This window comes from the organism of the source record quoted next, unplaced genomic scaffold, assembly GCF_019419815.1.
Source record: "Pyrus x bretschneideri cultivar Hongxiangsu unplaced genomic scaffold, Pyrus_bretschneideri_v1 Contig3, whole genome shotgun sequence".
Taxonomy (NCBI): Eukaryota; Viridiplantae; Streptophyta; class Magnoliopsida; order Rosales; family Rosaceae; genus Pyrus; species Pyrus x bretschneideri.
Genome location: NW_025999612.1, coordinates 3,002,659 through 3,018,095, shown reverse-complemented (window position 1 = coordinate 3,018,095; position 15,437 = coordinate 3,002,659). Strand labels below are relative to the sequence as shown.

Here is a 15,437-nt window from a genome sequence, read left to right as displayed (position 1 = left end):
AAATTCTCGAGAATCCTCATTCCACGTAAAATCGGGTGGCTCAAAGTTTTATTTATTTTTAATTAGCTCCAAACGACATCGTGTCTCTCAGCCACGGCGCGTGCTCTTCCCACCCTTCCGCTCTGTCCCTCGTCCCCAAAACTTTGTTTCGCACATTATTACTTGAACGGCTGTCAATGTATGGTATTAAGAGTCCAGAGAGAACAAATCCGTAGAGGATCCGAACCACTTTGAGCCCCGCTGCTATATAATTTGTCATCTAAGTACACTTGCTTGCGATTCCTTTTCATCAGCAGCAAACAGGAGCCAGTTTCTCTCTCTCTCTTGAATTTCTCTCTCTATCTGAGAGCCATCCTCAGAAGCTTCTTGCAGAGTCCTAGATTTGAATTGCGATTGTATTGTCAGATTTCCAGGTAAATCCTCCAATGAATTTACTTTTATCTGATAATTTACTTTTGGAGTAATTTAACACTACCTGCAGTTGCATGCACAGTTTCTGGGTTTCGATTGATTTGATTCAATTAACATTTCAAACGGTAAATGTTTGATTTTCAGTTTTGATATCCTGTGATAATGCTGTTTGTGTTATTGTTTTTATGGGGTTTTTTTTATTTGTATATATTTGTTTTGTTGGGCCATTCAATTATACAGTTTTGCACCTTTTGTTATGCGTGGAGTGTAGTAGCTGTGGTTGAATATTCTAATTTGTTAGTGGGGGTTATAAAGTTTTGATTTTTTAAGGGAAAGAACGCATATGTGGAAGGAGAATCGAAATATTAATGACATCGGTTTTTGACACTTAGTATTATGTTTTGGTGCTATTCATCTTCACTAGAAAATGAGAAGTTATAGGTTCGATTCCTGGGACGGTGAGTTCGACACCAAATTATTATGGCAGGCCTATGTGTGGTCTTCACGTAAATATATTGTTTGTATTTTTTTAATAAACGACAATATCTACACTAGGGGGTAGGGGAGTGAGCTAAAGCCTCACAATAGGTTAGCAATAACATGGTTCAAATTTGCCTTGGAGAGAATTGAACCTAAGACCTCTCACTTACAAGTGAAAAGGAATACCACTAGACCGTAGTACTAAGTGGCATATATTGTTTGTATTAAAAATAAATAAAAATATCATTGGTTTTAAACTTTTAAGAAGGTTGACTGAGCTTTGACATGGAAATTCAATGCAAGAAGTATATCATTTAGATAGGCCTTTACTAGGAGAGGGCAACAGTAGGTCTCTGGGTGGCTAAATTTTATCTGATTCCCTTGAATTTGTAAAGTATAGTTGACTGAGAGGTTGCATACGATTTTCCAGGGGCGGCCATGGTACTCCTTTCACAGACGGGTTCATCATACTGCATCCGTACTGAGCTATTTCGGTATAAATCTGGACAAACTGTGGTTTTCAGTAGGGCAAACAATATAGAGGCGTCCAAGTTGAAAGAAAATTCCATTGGCTTCTCTTCTGTGTCATATTCTTCTTCTAGGAAGACACAGATTTTGCATATAGACAATGCAGGAGTAGGACAGAAACGAGGGCATAGTGTGATAGTTGCTGCCAGTCCTCCAACAGAAGATGCAGTAATTGCTACTGAGCCACTAACGAAAGAGGATCTTGTAGCATATCTTTTCTCTGGATGCAAGTCTAGGGAAAAATGGAGGTATTTATTGCCTTATTTACAGTGGTGGTTTTGTTATGCGATTGTTGTTAATTCAATGTGGATTGAAAGTCAGTGAGGATACAGTGTGTTATTTCTGTATGTCTCCCTCTATATACCCAGTTTGTTGGATAACTAGTCATAAGTGAAAATTCACACTTGCTCAATCCTCAGAATTGGCACAGAGCACGAGAAATTTGGTTTTGAGCTAAAGACCTTACGTCCTATAAAATATGAACAAATAGCCGAGTTGCTTAATGTTATTTCCGAGAGATTTGATTGGGAAAAAGTTATGGAAGGCGACAAAATTATTGGACTCAAACAGGTATTCTTCTTCTATTCTTCAACTTTAGATGATGCTCATAATTTGTTTTACTTCCCTTGATTATCTGTCATACGGAAGTTAATATTCCGTAACCCTTTGTAACTCATGCATCCTCATATTTCCATTTGAAATTAGTTATCATGAAACCCTTGTCATTTGAAAAAAAATATATGACATTATGGGACAGGGTAAGCAAAGCATATCACTGGAGCCTGGAGGTCAATTTGAACTTAGTGGCGCACCTCTTGCGACACTGCATCAAACTTGTGCTGAAGTCAATTCGCACCTTTATCAGGTCAGAAAAAACAACAGTACTTTACAATGAAGTGCAAAGTATTGTCATATTTCATGCATAAATTGATTTTAAGTAAAGTCTAGTTGACAAATGAAGTTTCTATTTGTTGTTTTTATTGTTGTTTTGTATTTGGTGAGTAAATTTGTTCTCTATTAACTTTTATTAGGTCAAAGCAATTACAGAGGAAATGGGAATCGGATTTCTTGGAATTGGTTTTCAGCCCAAATGGGGACTTAAGGACATACCTATTATGCCCAAGGTATTTTTGAATCCTCTTCTCAACCATATGGCAATGCACGAACCCATCTTTTGTTTAGATTGGAAATTGAGATGCACAGCCGCACAGTTGCTGAAGCATTCCTCTTTATTCCACTTTACTGGTTATTGGAAGGCTATAGAAGGGTTGCAGCTTTATTTGATGGATAATTTTTAATCATTTTCTTGAAACAACCTCTTATTAGTTTTATAATGAGAAAAGGAACACGAATGCACATCACTCTTCTAAAGTAACTCTTGTCATTAGATGAGTAACTCTTGTCGTTAGATGCTAATATCAAATGCTGCTTTTGAAATTTCATCCTGTATTTACTTGTTGTCCCAATCTGGTCTAATAAAAGCTTTAATAATGTCACTTTTCATTGCTTTTATATACTTTGGTTGCATGCTGATTGAGAATTTTGGTTCAGGGAAGATATGATATTATGAGAAATTACATGCCAAAAGTTGGCACCCTTGGACTTGATATGATGTTCAGAACTTGCACTGTACAGGTAAGATCTTTGTTACTAATCTAATCAGGTACTTTTGACGAATACTTCTTACACTAGTTATGTTTCATAATCTGGTATTCCATTGATTTTGGTGAGGAGTCAAATATTTGTAGCTCATGCAAATCCTTTCTCCCCCTCCCCCCCCAACCAACTTTTTAGGTTAATCTGGACTTCAGTTCTGAAGCAGACATGATAAGGAAATTTCGTGCTGGTCTTGCCTTGCAGCCTGTGAGGAATTGTGGTATCTTGTTTTGATGTAAAATTGTTACTTATGTGGTATCTAACCTCTCAACAAATGAAACAGATAGCAACAGCTCTATTCGCAAATTCACCTTTCACTGAAGGAAAGCCAAATGGTTTTCTAAGCATGAGAAGGTTTCTATTGTTCTCATGTTCTTGTCGTATATATGCTATTAAAATTTTCTGTGGTGTCCGTATTGTTTTTGGTTGAGACTCGGCATCTCTATTGATTTTTCTACATGTTGGAACAGCCAAATTTGGACTGATACGGACAATAATCGCGCTGGCATGCTTCCTTTTGTTTTTGATGACTCTTTTGGGTAAGGCTTTTACTTGTACTTTATGAATTAGTACTTGCTTTTTGTGGCTAGAATTTTGTACTTCAGAATCCAAATATTTGATGATAGATGACATCACTTAGCATAGAAAGTTCAGTGTCTGTTAAGAAACAGGTCCTTGATCTCCCTGTTATGCCTTATCTGCTTTTTTGTTTGTTCATTAATGTGCTATTCTTAAAAATATTAGCCAAACAAATCAAAACCTGATGTGAGAACATTCTCTGATGTTTGGTCTGCGTGCAATTTTGGTCTTTGGATATACAACTTTTGGCTGTTTACCAAAGTATAGTCTTGTTGGGCATACTTTCTATCACTGCTCTATTTGGATGCTAAAAACGGAGTTATGTCTGGTTTGTGTTTGGTTAATGATTTTTTTTATATGAATGGTTTTGTATGGAGAATTGAAATATGGAGTACATGAATGGTATAAGGAATTTAGAATGGTTCTAGATGATATATAAATATATATATGTGTGTGTATATATATATATATATTCACTTAACTTCTATTGTCTATACTATTTAGCTCTGCGCATAGTGTGTAATGCTTGAATTGATTTCCAGTTGTAACTTTAGTGGCCATTTTTGTGTGGTCATTGCTTACTGAAGGCTTATTCGCCGTTCGAAGTTGTACAATTATCTATTAATGATTCAATTATTTTTATATGTATTGTTTATTTTATTTTATTTGATATGCAGGTTTGAGCAGTATGTAGATTATGCTCTTGATGTTCCCATGTACTTTGTTTATCGGAACAAGAAGTATATCGATTGCACTGGAATGACCTTCCGGGTTTCTATCTTTCCTTTACGGTCTTGTAATTTGAGGCTTTCTTCTGTAGTTATCTTTGTTTCAAGCTACTAATTTTTTGAAGACATTGGTATTGTTATCTCCATACAGGACTTTTTGGCAGGGAAGCTTCCTTGCATTCCGGGTGAATTGCCAACCCTGAATGATTGGGAGAATCATTTGACAACTATATTCCCTGAGGTTGATGCTAGCATCAAATAATCAAATTACCTCCTCATGTTTTCGAATGCTGTTCCCTAATTATACGATATTTATTTTTTCATTCAGGTCAGGCTAAAAAGATACTTGGAGATGAGGGGTGCTGATGGAGGGCCTTGGAGGAGATTATGTGCTTTGCCTGCATTTTGGGTAAGTGACACTTTATACATAACTAGTTAATCTGAACTTATATGCAAGTCACAAGCGTACATTTTAAATATTTCACTTTTTATTAACATTATCTTCTCTTAATTACGTACAGATAGAACAAATAATTATCATCTTATATCTACCGGTGTTTCTTTTTTCATCCTTTGTGGCTCATGTGTTGTCTGTGAAATGCTAAAACATCTCTGAATGACAGCTATCTAGCTTCTGCAGGTTATGCTATTAACTACTGATAGCCAGCAACATAAGCTGATTGTGATTTTGTCTCAAACTTCAGGTAGGTATTTTGTACGACGAGGTTTCCTTACAAAATGTGTTAGACCTTACAGCTGATTGGACCCCTGAAGAAAGACAGATGCTGAGAAATAAGGTGATCCTATACAACAAAGCCCATTTGTTTGTCTTAATGAAAAGAAAGTATAAAACTCCTTTTCATTTATCTTTGCATGCATGAATTCAAACTTTGTGTCATCTGAGCTCTATTCTAGACATTATGTGCCTTTGAAAAAGTTGAGAAAAAATCACCCTGGGGGAGTGGTTGACACTTGCACATACGGCTTATGCTGTCAGGTTGCTAGTTTTTTGCACTTGTTTGTAACTTGTTTTATGCCACTTTTGGAGCCTAGGAAGAGACATTTGGTGCTGGAATGGAATCACAATGTGGGCAGCCAGGGAAATTAGATGGCCTATCCATTGTGGTCAAAGTCCAGCTATAGGGATCTAGTGATATGTTTTACTAATTTCTTTCCCGTTTGCTAATCTTCTGAACCTGTGACCAATCTTCTGTCTTTCTGTTTCCTCCTAATAAAATCAATAGCGAAATTGCACGGCTTTGGAATTTGCTTGTTTAGCTTTCCTTCAAATCTATATTTATTTATGAAGTTTGAAGTTTGAACTACAGGATAAATTTCGTACTTCTGTTCTTTATTAGAGATAAACCTCTTACATTTCTAAACAGTGATTAATTTGCAAACCTAATTGTAAAGTTACTTTTAGTAGGTTCCCATAACTGGTCTAAAGACGCCATTTCGGGATGGATTGCTCAAGCATGTAGCTCAAGATGTTGTAAAGTTGGCAAGGGTAAATTGTGCTTCTCTCGGTGCTCTTTAAGTTTTTGTGAGCCTGTGTCTGTGCATGACTAGATTATGGCATCCTTTCTTCTACAGGATGGCCTGGAAAGACGAGGCTTCAAAGAAACAGGATTCTTGAATGAGGTGGCGGAGGTGGTTAGAACTGGTATGTAATGGGGAGTTCCTCTCGTATCTCTTTTGTTTTTCTATTTTCCCATATGATCGCGCTGTTGCACCATCTCTTTCGAAAAGCCAAGCCAACTTTCTATTATCGACCATGATGTGCACTATAGTTTCTGTAGGTTTTCCTTTTCGGGGGAATATGGTGTTTACGTCGAACGTTAATTATATTGCAGGTGTAACACCAGCTGAGAAGCTTTTGGAATTGTACAATGGGAAATGGGGACAACAGATGGACCCTGTTTTCAAGGAGCTACTCTACTGAGGCACGAGGTGGCTTCAGCGGCGTCATTTTGTGTGTAAACCTTTCAAATTTTCAGGTGTAATCCTATTTTCCATTTTAGCTGCTTTCAGTTTGTGCCTTTTACAGAGGAATAATTTGTGATGTAAATCTTAGGCATGGAGTAAACGTTTACTTTGGACCGAACATAGTCAAATCATTGTTCCGGTTTAGTCTTGGAAGGTTAAAATAATTCAAACTTGTTGAGATGAATCCATTTGAACAACCTAATGATATTTTGTGGGAGAGAGTGAACACAAGTTCGTCTTTGTTTCATCCCACTTGAATAGATCTGTTATTTGTTTTTCTTACATGCGAAGTTTGAAACTAGAAGAATTCGAACTTGGGTGCAAGGAGGCGAACTCATTATCCTGATGAACAAACCTAAGTCGCGTATATAGTTATGCTATTCAGTGTGGTAAAAGTGGCAATGGCTCATGTCATGGTAGATAGTTCGATGCAGTGTTAAACTAGACACGCTTAACCACTTGAGCTCCGCTCCAAGCTCATTGCTTACGACGATGCATTTGTCGAGCTCTGGCATTATCAATCGAAAAGAAGAGGGTGGTTGTACGTGACAGGGGAAGAAGAAACAACCCTGATGTTAAATTCTGATCTGCGTATTATTGATGTTATTAATTCATATATTACAGTAAGTAAATGTAAATTATATTTTTTTAACAAAGACCAATTCATTAAGATAATTAGAAACTACAAGAAGAAAAGGGTCCAGGAAAGACTCCAGGACCCCAGCAGCTAAGCAAAGACCCCCATAAGGGAATTCCGGCCCTAAGGCTGGGTAAGAAGACCAGCAGCATAGCTCGAGTCGCCACCCAAATGGACTAGTTCATTTGTTCTTAAATACTACATGCTGCTGATTGTGATTTTCTTTACAATCCCAGGTTAGTTTATCGTACGACGAAGTTTTCCTACAAAATGTGCTAGATATGATAGCTGATTGGACCGCCGAAGAAAGACAGATGTTGAGAGATAAGGTGATGTCAAATTCTGAACGAAGCTCATTCGTCTGCGATGGTTAATAAGCGATAATATGAAACTTAAAATTTTGGATGATTGTATCTAATAGTACATGTCCAGGATTGTGTTCTAAGTTTTCTTTCTTACCTGTTTGTGCTGTGTTGGGGTTAAAATGTTGTACCAAACTAATTTTATACTGTATAGTTTTGGGCTAGGAAAAAGGAGACCAGCTTGACTATTTCAAATTTACTAGACATCTGGAAATGACGACACGTGGCGTATTAAACGATAAAAAAAACACAAAAAAAAAAAATCCTCTCTCTCCCCACTTTCTCTCTCCTCTGGCCTTGGGAGAGGAATTATTTTTTTCATTGCATAACCTCTTTCCTCACAACCATAACCTCTTTGTTGCATCTCTGACAACAAAACAAATCTGCAGGTCTTTTGTCTCCTCCTCCGATCAATATACAATATTTCTGAACATATTCATTTACGTTAATTTCCATACTCCTCACAAAAATGGAGGCTACTCACAAATTCGTATGCCAAGACGATTTGGTCAACCCTCTATCCTCCATGGGCATGCAAGTAGCTTGCATCCTTGTCATCTCACATTTCTTTCACATTCTTCTCAAGGCCTTGGGACAACCAGGCCCCATTGCTCAGATTCTTGTAAGTATATCATTTTCCTCATCTGCAAATACATTTGTCGGTCCGAATCGGTCATCGAGGGTATTCATGTTCGAACTTGGGATTCGGATTATAGTCTCATAACATTCGTAACTTGTTAAATTAACTCGCATACACATGTTATATTAGGCTGGTTTGGTTTGTTAATAGAAATCATCGGTCGCAATTAACATGTGATTTTGGTTGATCGTCTCATAACAAAATATGTCAAATTAACTCGCATGTACATGCTATTTTGTTTTATATATTCAGGCTGGTTTGGTGTTGGGTCCGTCAGGGTTGTCTAATATTTCTGAAATAAAAGAATTCTTCTTTCAAGCTTCTGCTGCAGAATACTACGAGATGTTCGGGTTCTTCTGCCGGATTCTCTTCATGTTCCTATTCGGTTTGGAGATAGACATTGCTTATATACGCCACAACCTACGCATTGTGTGTATCGTTGCCTACGGTGGTGCCTCAGTAGGCGGCATTTTTGGCCTTGTTGCCTCCTTCTTTATCTCCAAGCACTTAATGGCTGAAAATGCCAAACTGAACGCTAGTTTCGTTTTTTGCATCATGTTACTTGTAGCGTACACATCTTCACCAGTTGTCAATCGCTTAGGAGCAGAGTTAAGGTTTTCAACTTCTGACATTGGTCGCTTGGCAGCATCTGCAGCTATGGTCGTCGAACTTACCTGCTTACTTGTTTTCAATTTGATCATCGCGTTCTCAAAAGTTACTAATATACGGGATGGCTTCTTGATCCTCCTAGGCATGGTTCCAATACTTTTTGGGTTCAAGTACTTGGCAGTCTGGTTGAACAAACGAACCAATAAGCAAAAGTACCTCAGAAACCCCGAGGTGTTTCTCATTTTATCTATTCTAATAGCTGGTTCAATGATCATTGAAATGCGCATGTTTAACAGTGTGATAGCTTGTTTTGTTGCCGGCATGGTGTTCCCCAAGGAAGGCAAAACGGCAAGAACTTTGTTGCACAAACTTACTTACTCTGTCCACAATTTTGTACTCCCAGTTTACTTCGGCTATATTGGCTTCCAATTTGACGCGAGTCATTTGAAAAGCTGGAGAAATGTACTGATTGTGTTCATACTTGTGCTGTTGAGCCTCAGTAGCAAGATTGGTGGAACTCTTGCGGTTTGCCACTATTTGAAGATTCCACCAAATGAGGGGCTTTTCCTTGGTTTTGTCTTGAGCTTGAAGGGACATGCTGACATCTTGTTTGTTGGCAGCGCCTCAAAGGCACTAGTTGTAAGGTTCTTAACTTCGATTACGCTGTTTGGAAATTTTGATTGCACATTCAACTGCAAAAGACTAATCTTGCATATATCAGTAACATGTTTAATGACTATATTGCTGATCCCATCTTTCAAACGGCCGAGAGGAAACTTTATTAACGCTACTTATACCACATTCACTAGTCATCTCGAATAACAGACACGAGACACGGCTATTCAAATGAGTTGGTTGTTTCGTACGTGTGGTGTAAGTAGTTTTATTTGCAGATTTCATGCACCAATTCCATGCATCCTTACCTAAATTAATTGGGTATTAAATTTTCATTTTTCTATTGTTTCAGACTTGGAACCCGACGGCTTACAACTTGTTACTAATGACAATAGTGATTAACACCGTAATATCAGGGCCAGTTGTGGCTTTGTTAATGAAAAGAGAAGAAAGACTCTTCACTCATACACACACATCCCTTGGCTTTGAGCTGGAAAAGCCCGATCAGAGTGAGCTTCGACTGCTGGCCTGTGTGTACGGCCCTCGCCACATGTCAGCCATACTCTCGGTCATCGCATCAATGCGGGGCTCCCCAACAGCCTCCATCATGCCCTACATGGCCCACCTGATCGAGCTGAATCGGAAAAGCCGCACCAACGTGTCGTATCACGAGCTGGAGGCTGACGAAATGAGCGACGAAGAAGAGTACGGCGGAAACGATGTGCTCGAAATCCACGCAGCTGTGGATGCCTTCACTGCTGAGACTCGAATACTAATCAACCTCAATAAGGCCGTCTCGACAGTGTCGAATTTGCATGAGGACGTGTGCAGCGCTGCCGAGGACTTGCGTGCGACTGTCATTTTATTGCCCTTTCACAAGCATCAAAGAATCGACGGGAAAATGGAATCTGGAAAAGAGGCGGTGCGGACGACAAACCAAAAAATTCTTCGTCATGCTCCGAGTTCCGTTGGGATTATTGTCGAAAAGGGGCTTGCTGGGGCGCTAGGGTTTTCGCAGTTGTTCACGGTGGACGTTGTGCAACATGTTGCAACCCTCTTCTTTGGCGGACCGGATGACCGCGAGGCGATTGCTTGGAGTACAAGGATCGCGAATCATCCTAGAGTTAATTTGACAGTGATTAGGTTTCTGCCAGCAGAATCGTCGAATACGAGGAATATGAAGGTGGAGAATGAACTGGGGAATAATGACATTGAAGTTTTCATGGCTTTGTCGAGTTTAGAAACCGGGAATGACATTGACAATGCTTTTCTCAATGACTTTTATAATGGGTACGTACGATTCTTTCTTAATTAATTTGGATATGGAAGTCTAATATTTGTCACTTTATATGGGACATCATATCATTTTTTTGGTTGAAAACGGGGCTTATAGCCCAAACAAACAAAGCAAAAATAAGTCTAGGCGAGATCCCAAGTCGATTCTCATAAACAAACATTTGAACAAGGAGGATTATCAAAATAGTGATTTCATAGGTGTAGAGCAAGACTATAGTTAGCTATACTATTAGCTACAAATTCTTTTCTCTGCAGACATGTCGTAATTCGCATTGCCAAGATCTTAAAAGCAACTCTCGACGAGTAAAAATAATTGAGTCTCTTATAATTTTAGGCAAAAGGTCTTAAATTAATTTAACTAATTTTGCAAATTTATATATTCTAAACATTTGTTTCTTAATTTGTTGGCTAGGTATGTGGCATCAGGTAAAGTTGGGTATGTTGAAAAGCAGGTGAACAATGGAGCAGAAACAGTGGCAGCTCTAAGAGACATAGGGGACTTGTATTCTCTTTTTATAGTAGGGAAGGGCGGACGAGGACACTCTCCATTGACAACTGAACTAAGTGACTGGGAAGAGTGCCCTGAATTGGGAACTGTTGGGGATCTCTTGGCTTCTTCAGATCTTAATATCAATGGTTCAATTTTGGTCGTTCAACAACATAGGAATTCTAAGAAAAACCTTATAGATGATTAGTTATAGTTAATTTATGTTCTTTAACTATATTATATAATATTGCGATTTAGTACTTCTTCAAATATTGTATATACAGAAATATAGATTTTGAATTTTGGTTGGGCGTTCCCATTTTTACGTCTTACCATTTTTCACTTACTGTTCGTTAGGATGATAGGAAATAAACTTGAAATTTGGACAAAATTTAGAATTTGTAAATTGATATGACCAATTCCCTTGTTGAAGGAAAAAATGTATGAAATTAGAGGATTCGTTAATTAACTCATGCTTAAAAGCAAATTAAATGCAAAAGCTAGATATGCGTATATTCAAAAACCAAATCCTTTACAAAATCTTCATGGCCTAAGGGTTGATATTGTTCCTAACAAAAGTTGAAGGACGATATGATAATACTCTTGAAGCTCTCTTTGGTTCCTAGAACTAACGTTATCACCTTTGAGGAAAAGACCTTCAAAGATGTAGCCTTCATTTGCTCTCCTTGCATTCTTCTAGGTGTGAGTAAGATCTCCAAAAGTCACCATGATAGATGACCTCTAAGTATCTTCACCAACCTTGATTTGAAAAAAAGATGAGATGACTATATATGAAGAGAGAATTGTGCTAGCACTCTCTCCTCATAGTAGCTAAGTTTTGTGGAGAGAATGAGAAGAATGGTGGCTTTCCTCCTTTTCTTTGCTCTCCAAAACCGCTAAGTTAGATGCATATATGAAGTGGCTTATATAGGTGGGTCATTTGTGTGAAACCTTGGCCATTTTACTCCCCAAACCGGCCATTTAGCGTAGGTGGGTCTTTTGGGATCTCCCACTTAAGTTGTCATGCACAACTTGAGTTAAATACCCAATGGTCCTAGGAACCCGAAAATTACTTTTAAGGCTCAATACAATATCATATGTACATATAATTAATTAACTAATCTTAACCTACCCACACTAAGAGCATCTGCAATGGTGACCCTAAATGGAGTCTCTACAACCGTATAGTCCCTAAATATAGGGACAAATGACTTTCAATGGGCTGGAATTGAAGTCCTCAAATTATCTCAATACATAGGGACTCGCTGGATACCTCCTCAAAATTATTAAATGTAAGGACTACAGATAGGGACTCAAATAGTGGACTCCATATTAATTTTGAATGGGAACGGTGCTGCTCTTTATGTTTTTTTTTTCTTGTTTTTTGAACCCACCCAATTGGATTAACTTCTCATTTGCATTTCTTTTTTATAATTCTTGAAAAATCAATGGTAGAGATAGTTTTTTTTTTATTTTTTTATTTTTATTTGTTTCTTATCAATGGTTACAATATTTGAATGATATGAATAATAATTTTTTTAATATTTTAGTCCCTGCATTTAGGGATTATAGTATAAGGAATTTTCATTATAGACAATATTCTTTTAGGGACTCGAATATTCCTCTAAAGCTCCTAAATGAGTCCTTAAAAGGTGGTGGTGGGAGTCCCCAAGTAGGGGCTCCTATTGGAGATGCTCTAATTAATTGACCTCACCATCTTCTTAAGTTTCCAAAGCCTTAAGCTTATCAGTGTGCAATCCATTAGGTTCTAATCAGCGAAGTAATGGGAGGATAGAACTCTTACTAATCAATTAAAACTATCTTTTATTTCTACCTTTAACAAGGATTACGTATTGAAAATCAACATGGCTGCATATTCAAAACAAGTTGGAATGACAAAGCAAAGACATGACTAGGCCTGGATCCCTGACTCGTTGGAATGACATTCAAAACAAGTTATTGGTGAAGTTCTTTTCAACTCAGAAGACTAATGAACTGAAAGACAAGATCATGCAATTCACTCAATCAACAAATGAGACGTTTTACAAGGCTTGAGAACGATTCAACAATTTGTTTACTCGATCATTTGTGTTTCATTGTAACGAAAAAATTTCATCCTAAGATGTTCTCCAGTGACTCCTAGAAACCATGTTAGAATATCTGTAACATTAGTCAATGGATCTTTAGATTTAAACCATAAAAAGATGACATTATACTAATATGAACATTAATCGACTCAAAGTTTCTGGTAGCATCGAGAAGGACAATGCTTAATGGCAACGTAGGAGTAGTCGAGATATCAAGGTCTCCCATTGTTTCCTTCTATACTAGTGCCATCTTTTCTTCCTCTAGCCGATCGTTCTTCCCATTGTTTCATTTTCTTACTACTCTATGTGTGCTCGCGCACGAATGGCTGGCTTGTAGCATCCATATATTCTTGTGCAAGATGGCCTAGAAAGAAGAAGCTTGAACGAATCTGGATTTTTGGATGAGGTGGCAGAGGTTGCTAGAGCTGATATGTAATTAGGAGTTAAGCTAAGCCGATTTTATATTATTAAGCAAGATGTACAACAAACTAATTCAGATGGTTTAACTAAACTACTCAATCTTAGGGTTAAATATTTACCAAACTAATTTGTTACCGTTTGGGTTAATATTTGAATATTAGGCTTGAATGAATGAAAGCCCAAGAATGCCAAATTAAAGGAAGACTTGCCCGAAGCACTAGCATGAGGCTCAGAAGTAAACCGAAGCCTTTTCAGCCAAGACATAAAACACGTGTCTATAACTGAAGTGACAAGTGATGGAGACTAACCTACTATCAGCCAAGAAACATTTTCCAGTGGCACTACATGTAAAAAGCTGATGACTCACTACCCATCAAGAGCCTTTGGGCAAGAGCAATACCCTAACCTTCGGGCCAAATTGCCTATAAAAGGGAGAAGAAACAACAGAGACAAGGACACTCAACCGATTAAACAAACAAGCATACAAACTCTGCTCTCAAGCCAATTCGTACTCTTTAAGCCTGAAATCAACTCAGACTCAATCTCTTTAGCAAAAGTTTCCTCGTAAAAGCTGTCTTTTGTCTAGTATAAAAACTCTGCTACCTTCCTTAGTGTTCTAGTATCGATTCCTTAGTGTAAACCTGTTTACCATCCATCCTTTTTTAGCATACCCTGTAAACTCAAAGAGAAGTAGACGCAAGAGGTTCAACCTTTCCAGACAAGGTGAAATCTTGCATGAGTCTCTTTGTTTGTTCTTTAAATTAGTAGATCTATTGATTAATGTACTGTTCAGCATGTATTCAAGTCATTTCCACCTTGTTTTTTATTTTAAGAGTCTCATTTGCATCGGGATCTAGACAATCGAATGGATTCATTTTCATTAAGAGTAATTTGGAACAAAACAAATGACTTAAGGAGATCCGGACTCCCTCTATTCGAACATACGAGATCATGAACTAAAAGCCCTTGTTTACAAGGCAAGAAAAAAAAATTAATAAGACTTAACCCATCTGTGACAATCCTTTGATTCAAGAAGTTTAGTAACTTGGGGTGCAAGTAATCGACTTGAAACACAGTTGTTCTACATCTGCTATACTGAGATATCAGTGGCATGCCTAAGCACTTAGTTAGTTTTGATTATGAGCTTCAAGGCCTACACCTAAGGCCCCATAAAGGCACATTTCATAACTAACTTCAAGCTCTTATTATGGCACATAAGGCAAGCAAGAGCCCTACTACCAAAGATACACGTCCAAAGTGCCAATTCCTTGGGGAGCTGTGCTGAGATTCAGAGACCTTCTCTAGAGAAATCTTTGCCTGAACATAGTTTTGGCACGCCCAGTGGGACCTATTTAGTCTTGTATGCAAAGAAAGAGGAGAAAGGAAAGAACCTTAAGGTGGAATATGGAATACGGGCCATCGTAGTGTCTACCAAGATCAAGCATGACAGATCATTCAGAAGATTTCCTTTCCTTACGAGGATTAACCATTCTAGAAAGCCTGAATTCATCTGAGAAGTCAGGAGGAAAGGTGACCGATGAAGACTTGCAAGCCATCATGGTGCAAGTGTTGAAAAGTATAGAAAACATTACTTTGGAAACCAGAGGAGAAGTAAGTAGACTCTGTTCCTTAACAGGGAGTCTACAAAGAAGATTAGATCTAGAGTACTTTACTCTAAAAAATGGTTATGCCAGGGAAATGATGAGAGAAGCAAGTCATGAGAAAGAACTAGTTATTCCCCTATTTCCTTTGCTTGAGGAAAAAAAGGATAAAGGGAAAAATAAGAAGGGATCTGGAGTTAGTCAGCCAATATTAGAGGAGATTTTGGAAACATAATTGCTCGACCCTCTATTATTTTCACTAGATAGTAGGGGGCAGAGTGGGCAAGAAAGAAATAAGTATGAGATGCCTCAACT

General features: G+C 37.9%; 2 protein-coding genes across 2 annotated transcripts; both read left to right on the top strand.

Moving 5' to 3' along the window:
- Window positions 1–254: 254 nt before the first annotated feature.
- LOC103941961 (glutamate--cysteine ligase, chloroplastic) lies at window positions 255–6,628 on the top strand. The gene is made up of 16 exons (XM_009352161.3): window positions 255–413; window positions 1,322–1,667; window positions 1,839–1,989; window positions 2,177–2,284; window positions 2,451–2,543; window positions 2,971–3,054; window positions 3,214–3,282; window positions 3,359–3,429; window positions 3,546–3,614; window positions 4,332–4,425; window positions 4,534–4,623; window positions 4,711–4,791; window positions 5,087–5,179; window positions 5,809–5,889; window positions 5,976–6,045; window positions 6,236–6,628. The coding sequence occupies exons 2-16, from the start codon at window positions 1,330–1,332 to the stop codon at window positions 6,322–6,324; spliced, it is 1,581 nt and encodes a 526-aa protein (XP_009350436.2). The 5' UTR covers window positions 255–413; window positions 1,322–1,329; the 3' UTR covers window positions 6,325–6,628.
- Window positions 6,629–6,754: 126 nt separating this feature from the next.
- Window positions 6,755–11,393, top strand: LOC103941962 (cation/H(+) antiporter 2-like). The gene is made up of 4 exons (XM_009352165.2): window positions 6,755–7,989; window positions 8,260–9,255; window positions 9,584–10,521; window positions 10,940–11,393. The coding sequence occupies exons 1-4, from the start codon at window positions 7,837–7,839 to the stop codon at window positions 11,220–11,222; spliced, it is 2,370 nt and encodes a 789-aa protein (XP_009350440.2). The 5' UTR covers window positions 6,755–7,836; the 3' UTR covers window positions 11,223–11,393.
- The last annotated feature ends 4,044 nt before the right edge of the window (window positions 11,394–15,437 follow it).

Bases quoted from the DNA above. Each gene is read 5' to 3' on its own strand.
- LOC103941961 (XM_009352161.3), top strand. From the start codon at position 1,330: ATGGTACTCCTTTCACAGACGGGTTCATCATACTGCATCCGTACTGAG. The intron at 1,990-2,176 runs GTATTCTTCTTC...ATTATGGGACAG, and splicing joins AAATTATTGGACTCAAACAG to GGTAAGCAAAGCATATCACT. The intron at 3,430-3,545 runs GTTTCTATTGTT...ATGTTGGAACAG, and splicing joins GGTTTTCTAAGCATGAGAAG to CCAAATTTGGACTGATACGG.
- LOC103941962 (XM_009352165.2), top strand. From the start codon at position 7,837: ATGGAGGCTACTCACAAATTCGTATGCCAAGACGATTTGGTCAACCCT. The intron at 9,256-9,583 runs GTAAGGTTCTTA...CTATTGTTTCAG, and splicing joins GCGCCTCAAAGGCACTAGTT to ACTTGGAACCCGACGGCTTA. The intron at 10,522-10,939 runs GTACGTACGATT...TTTGTTGGCTAG, and splicing joins CTCAATGACTTTTATAATGG to GTATGTGGCATCAGGTAAAG.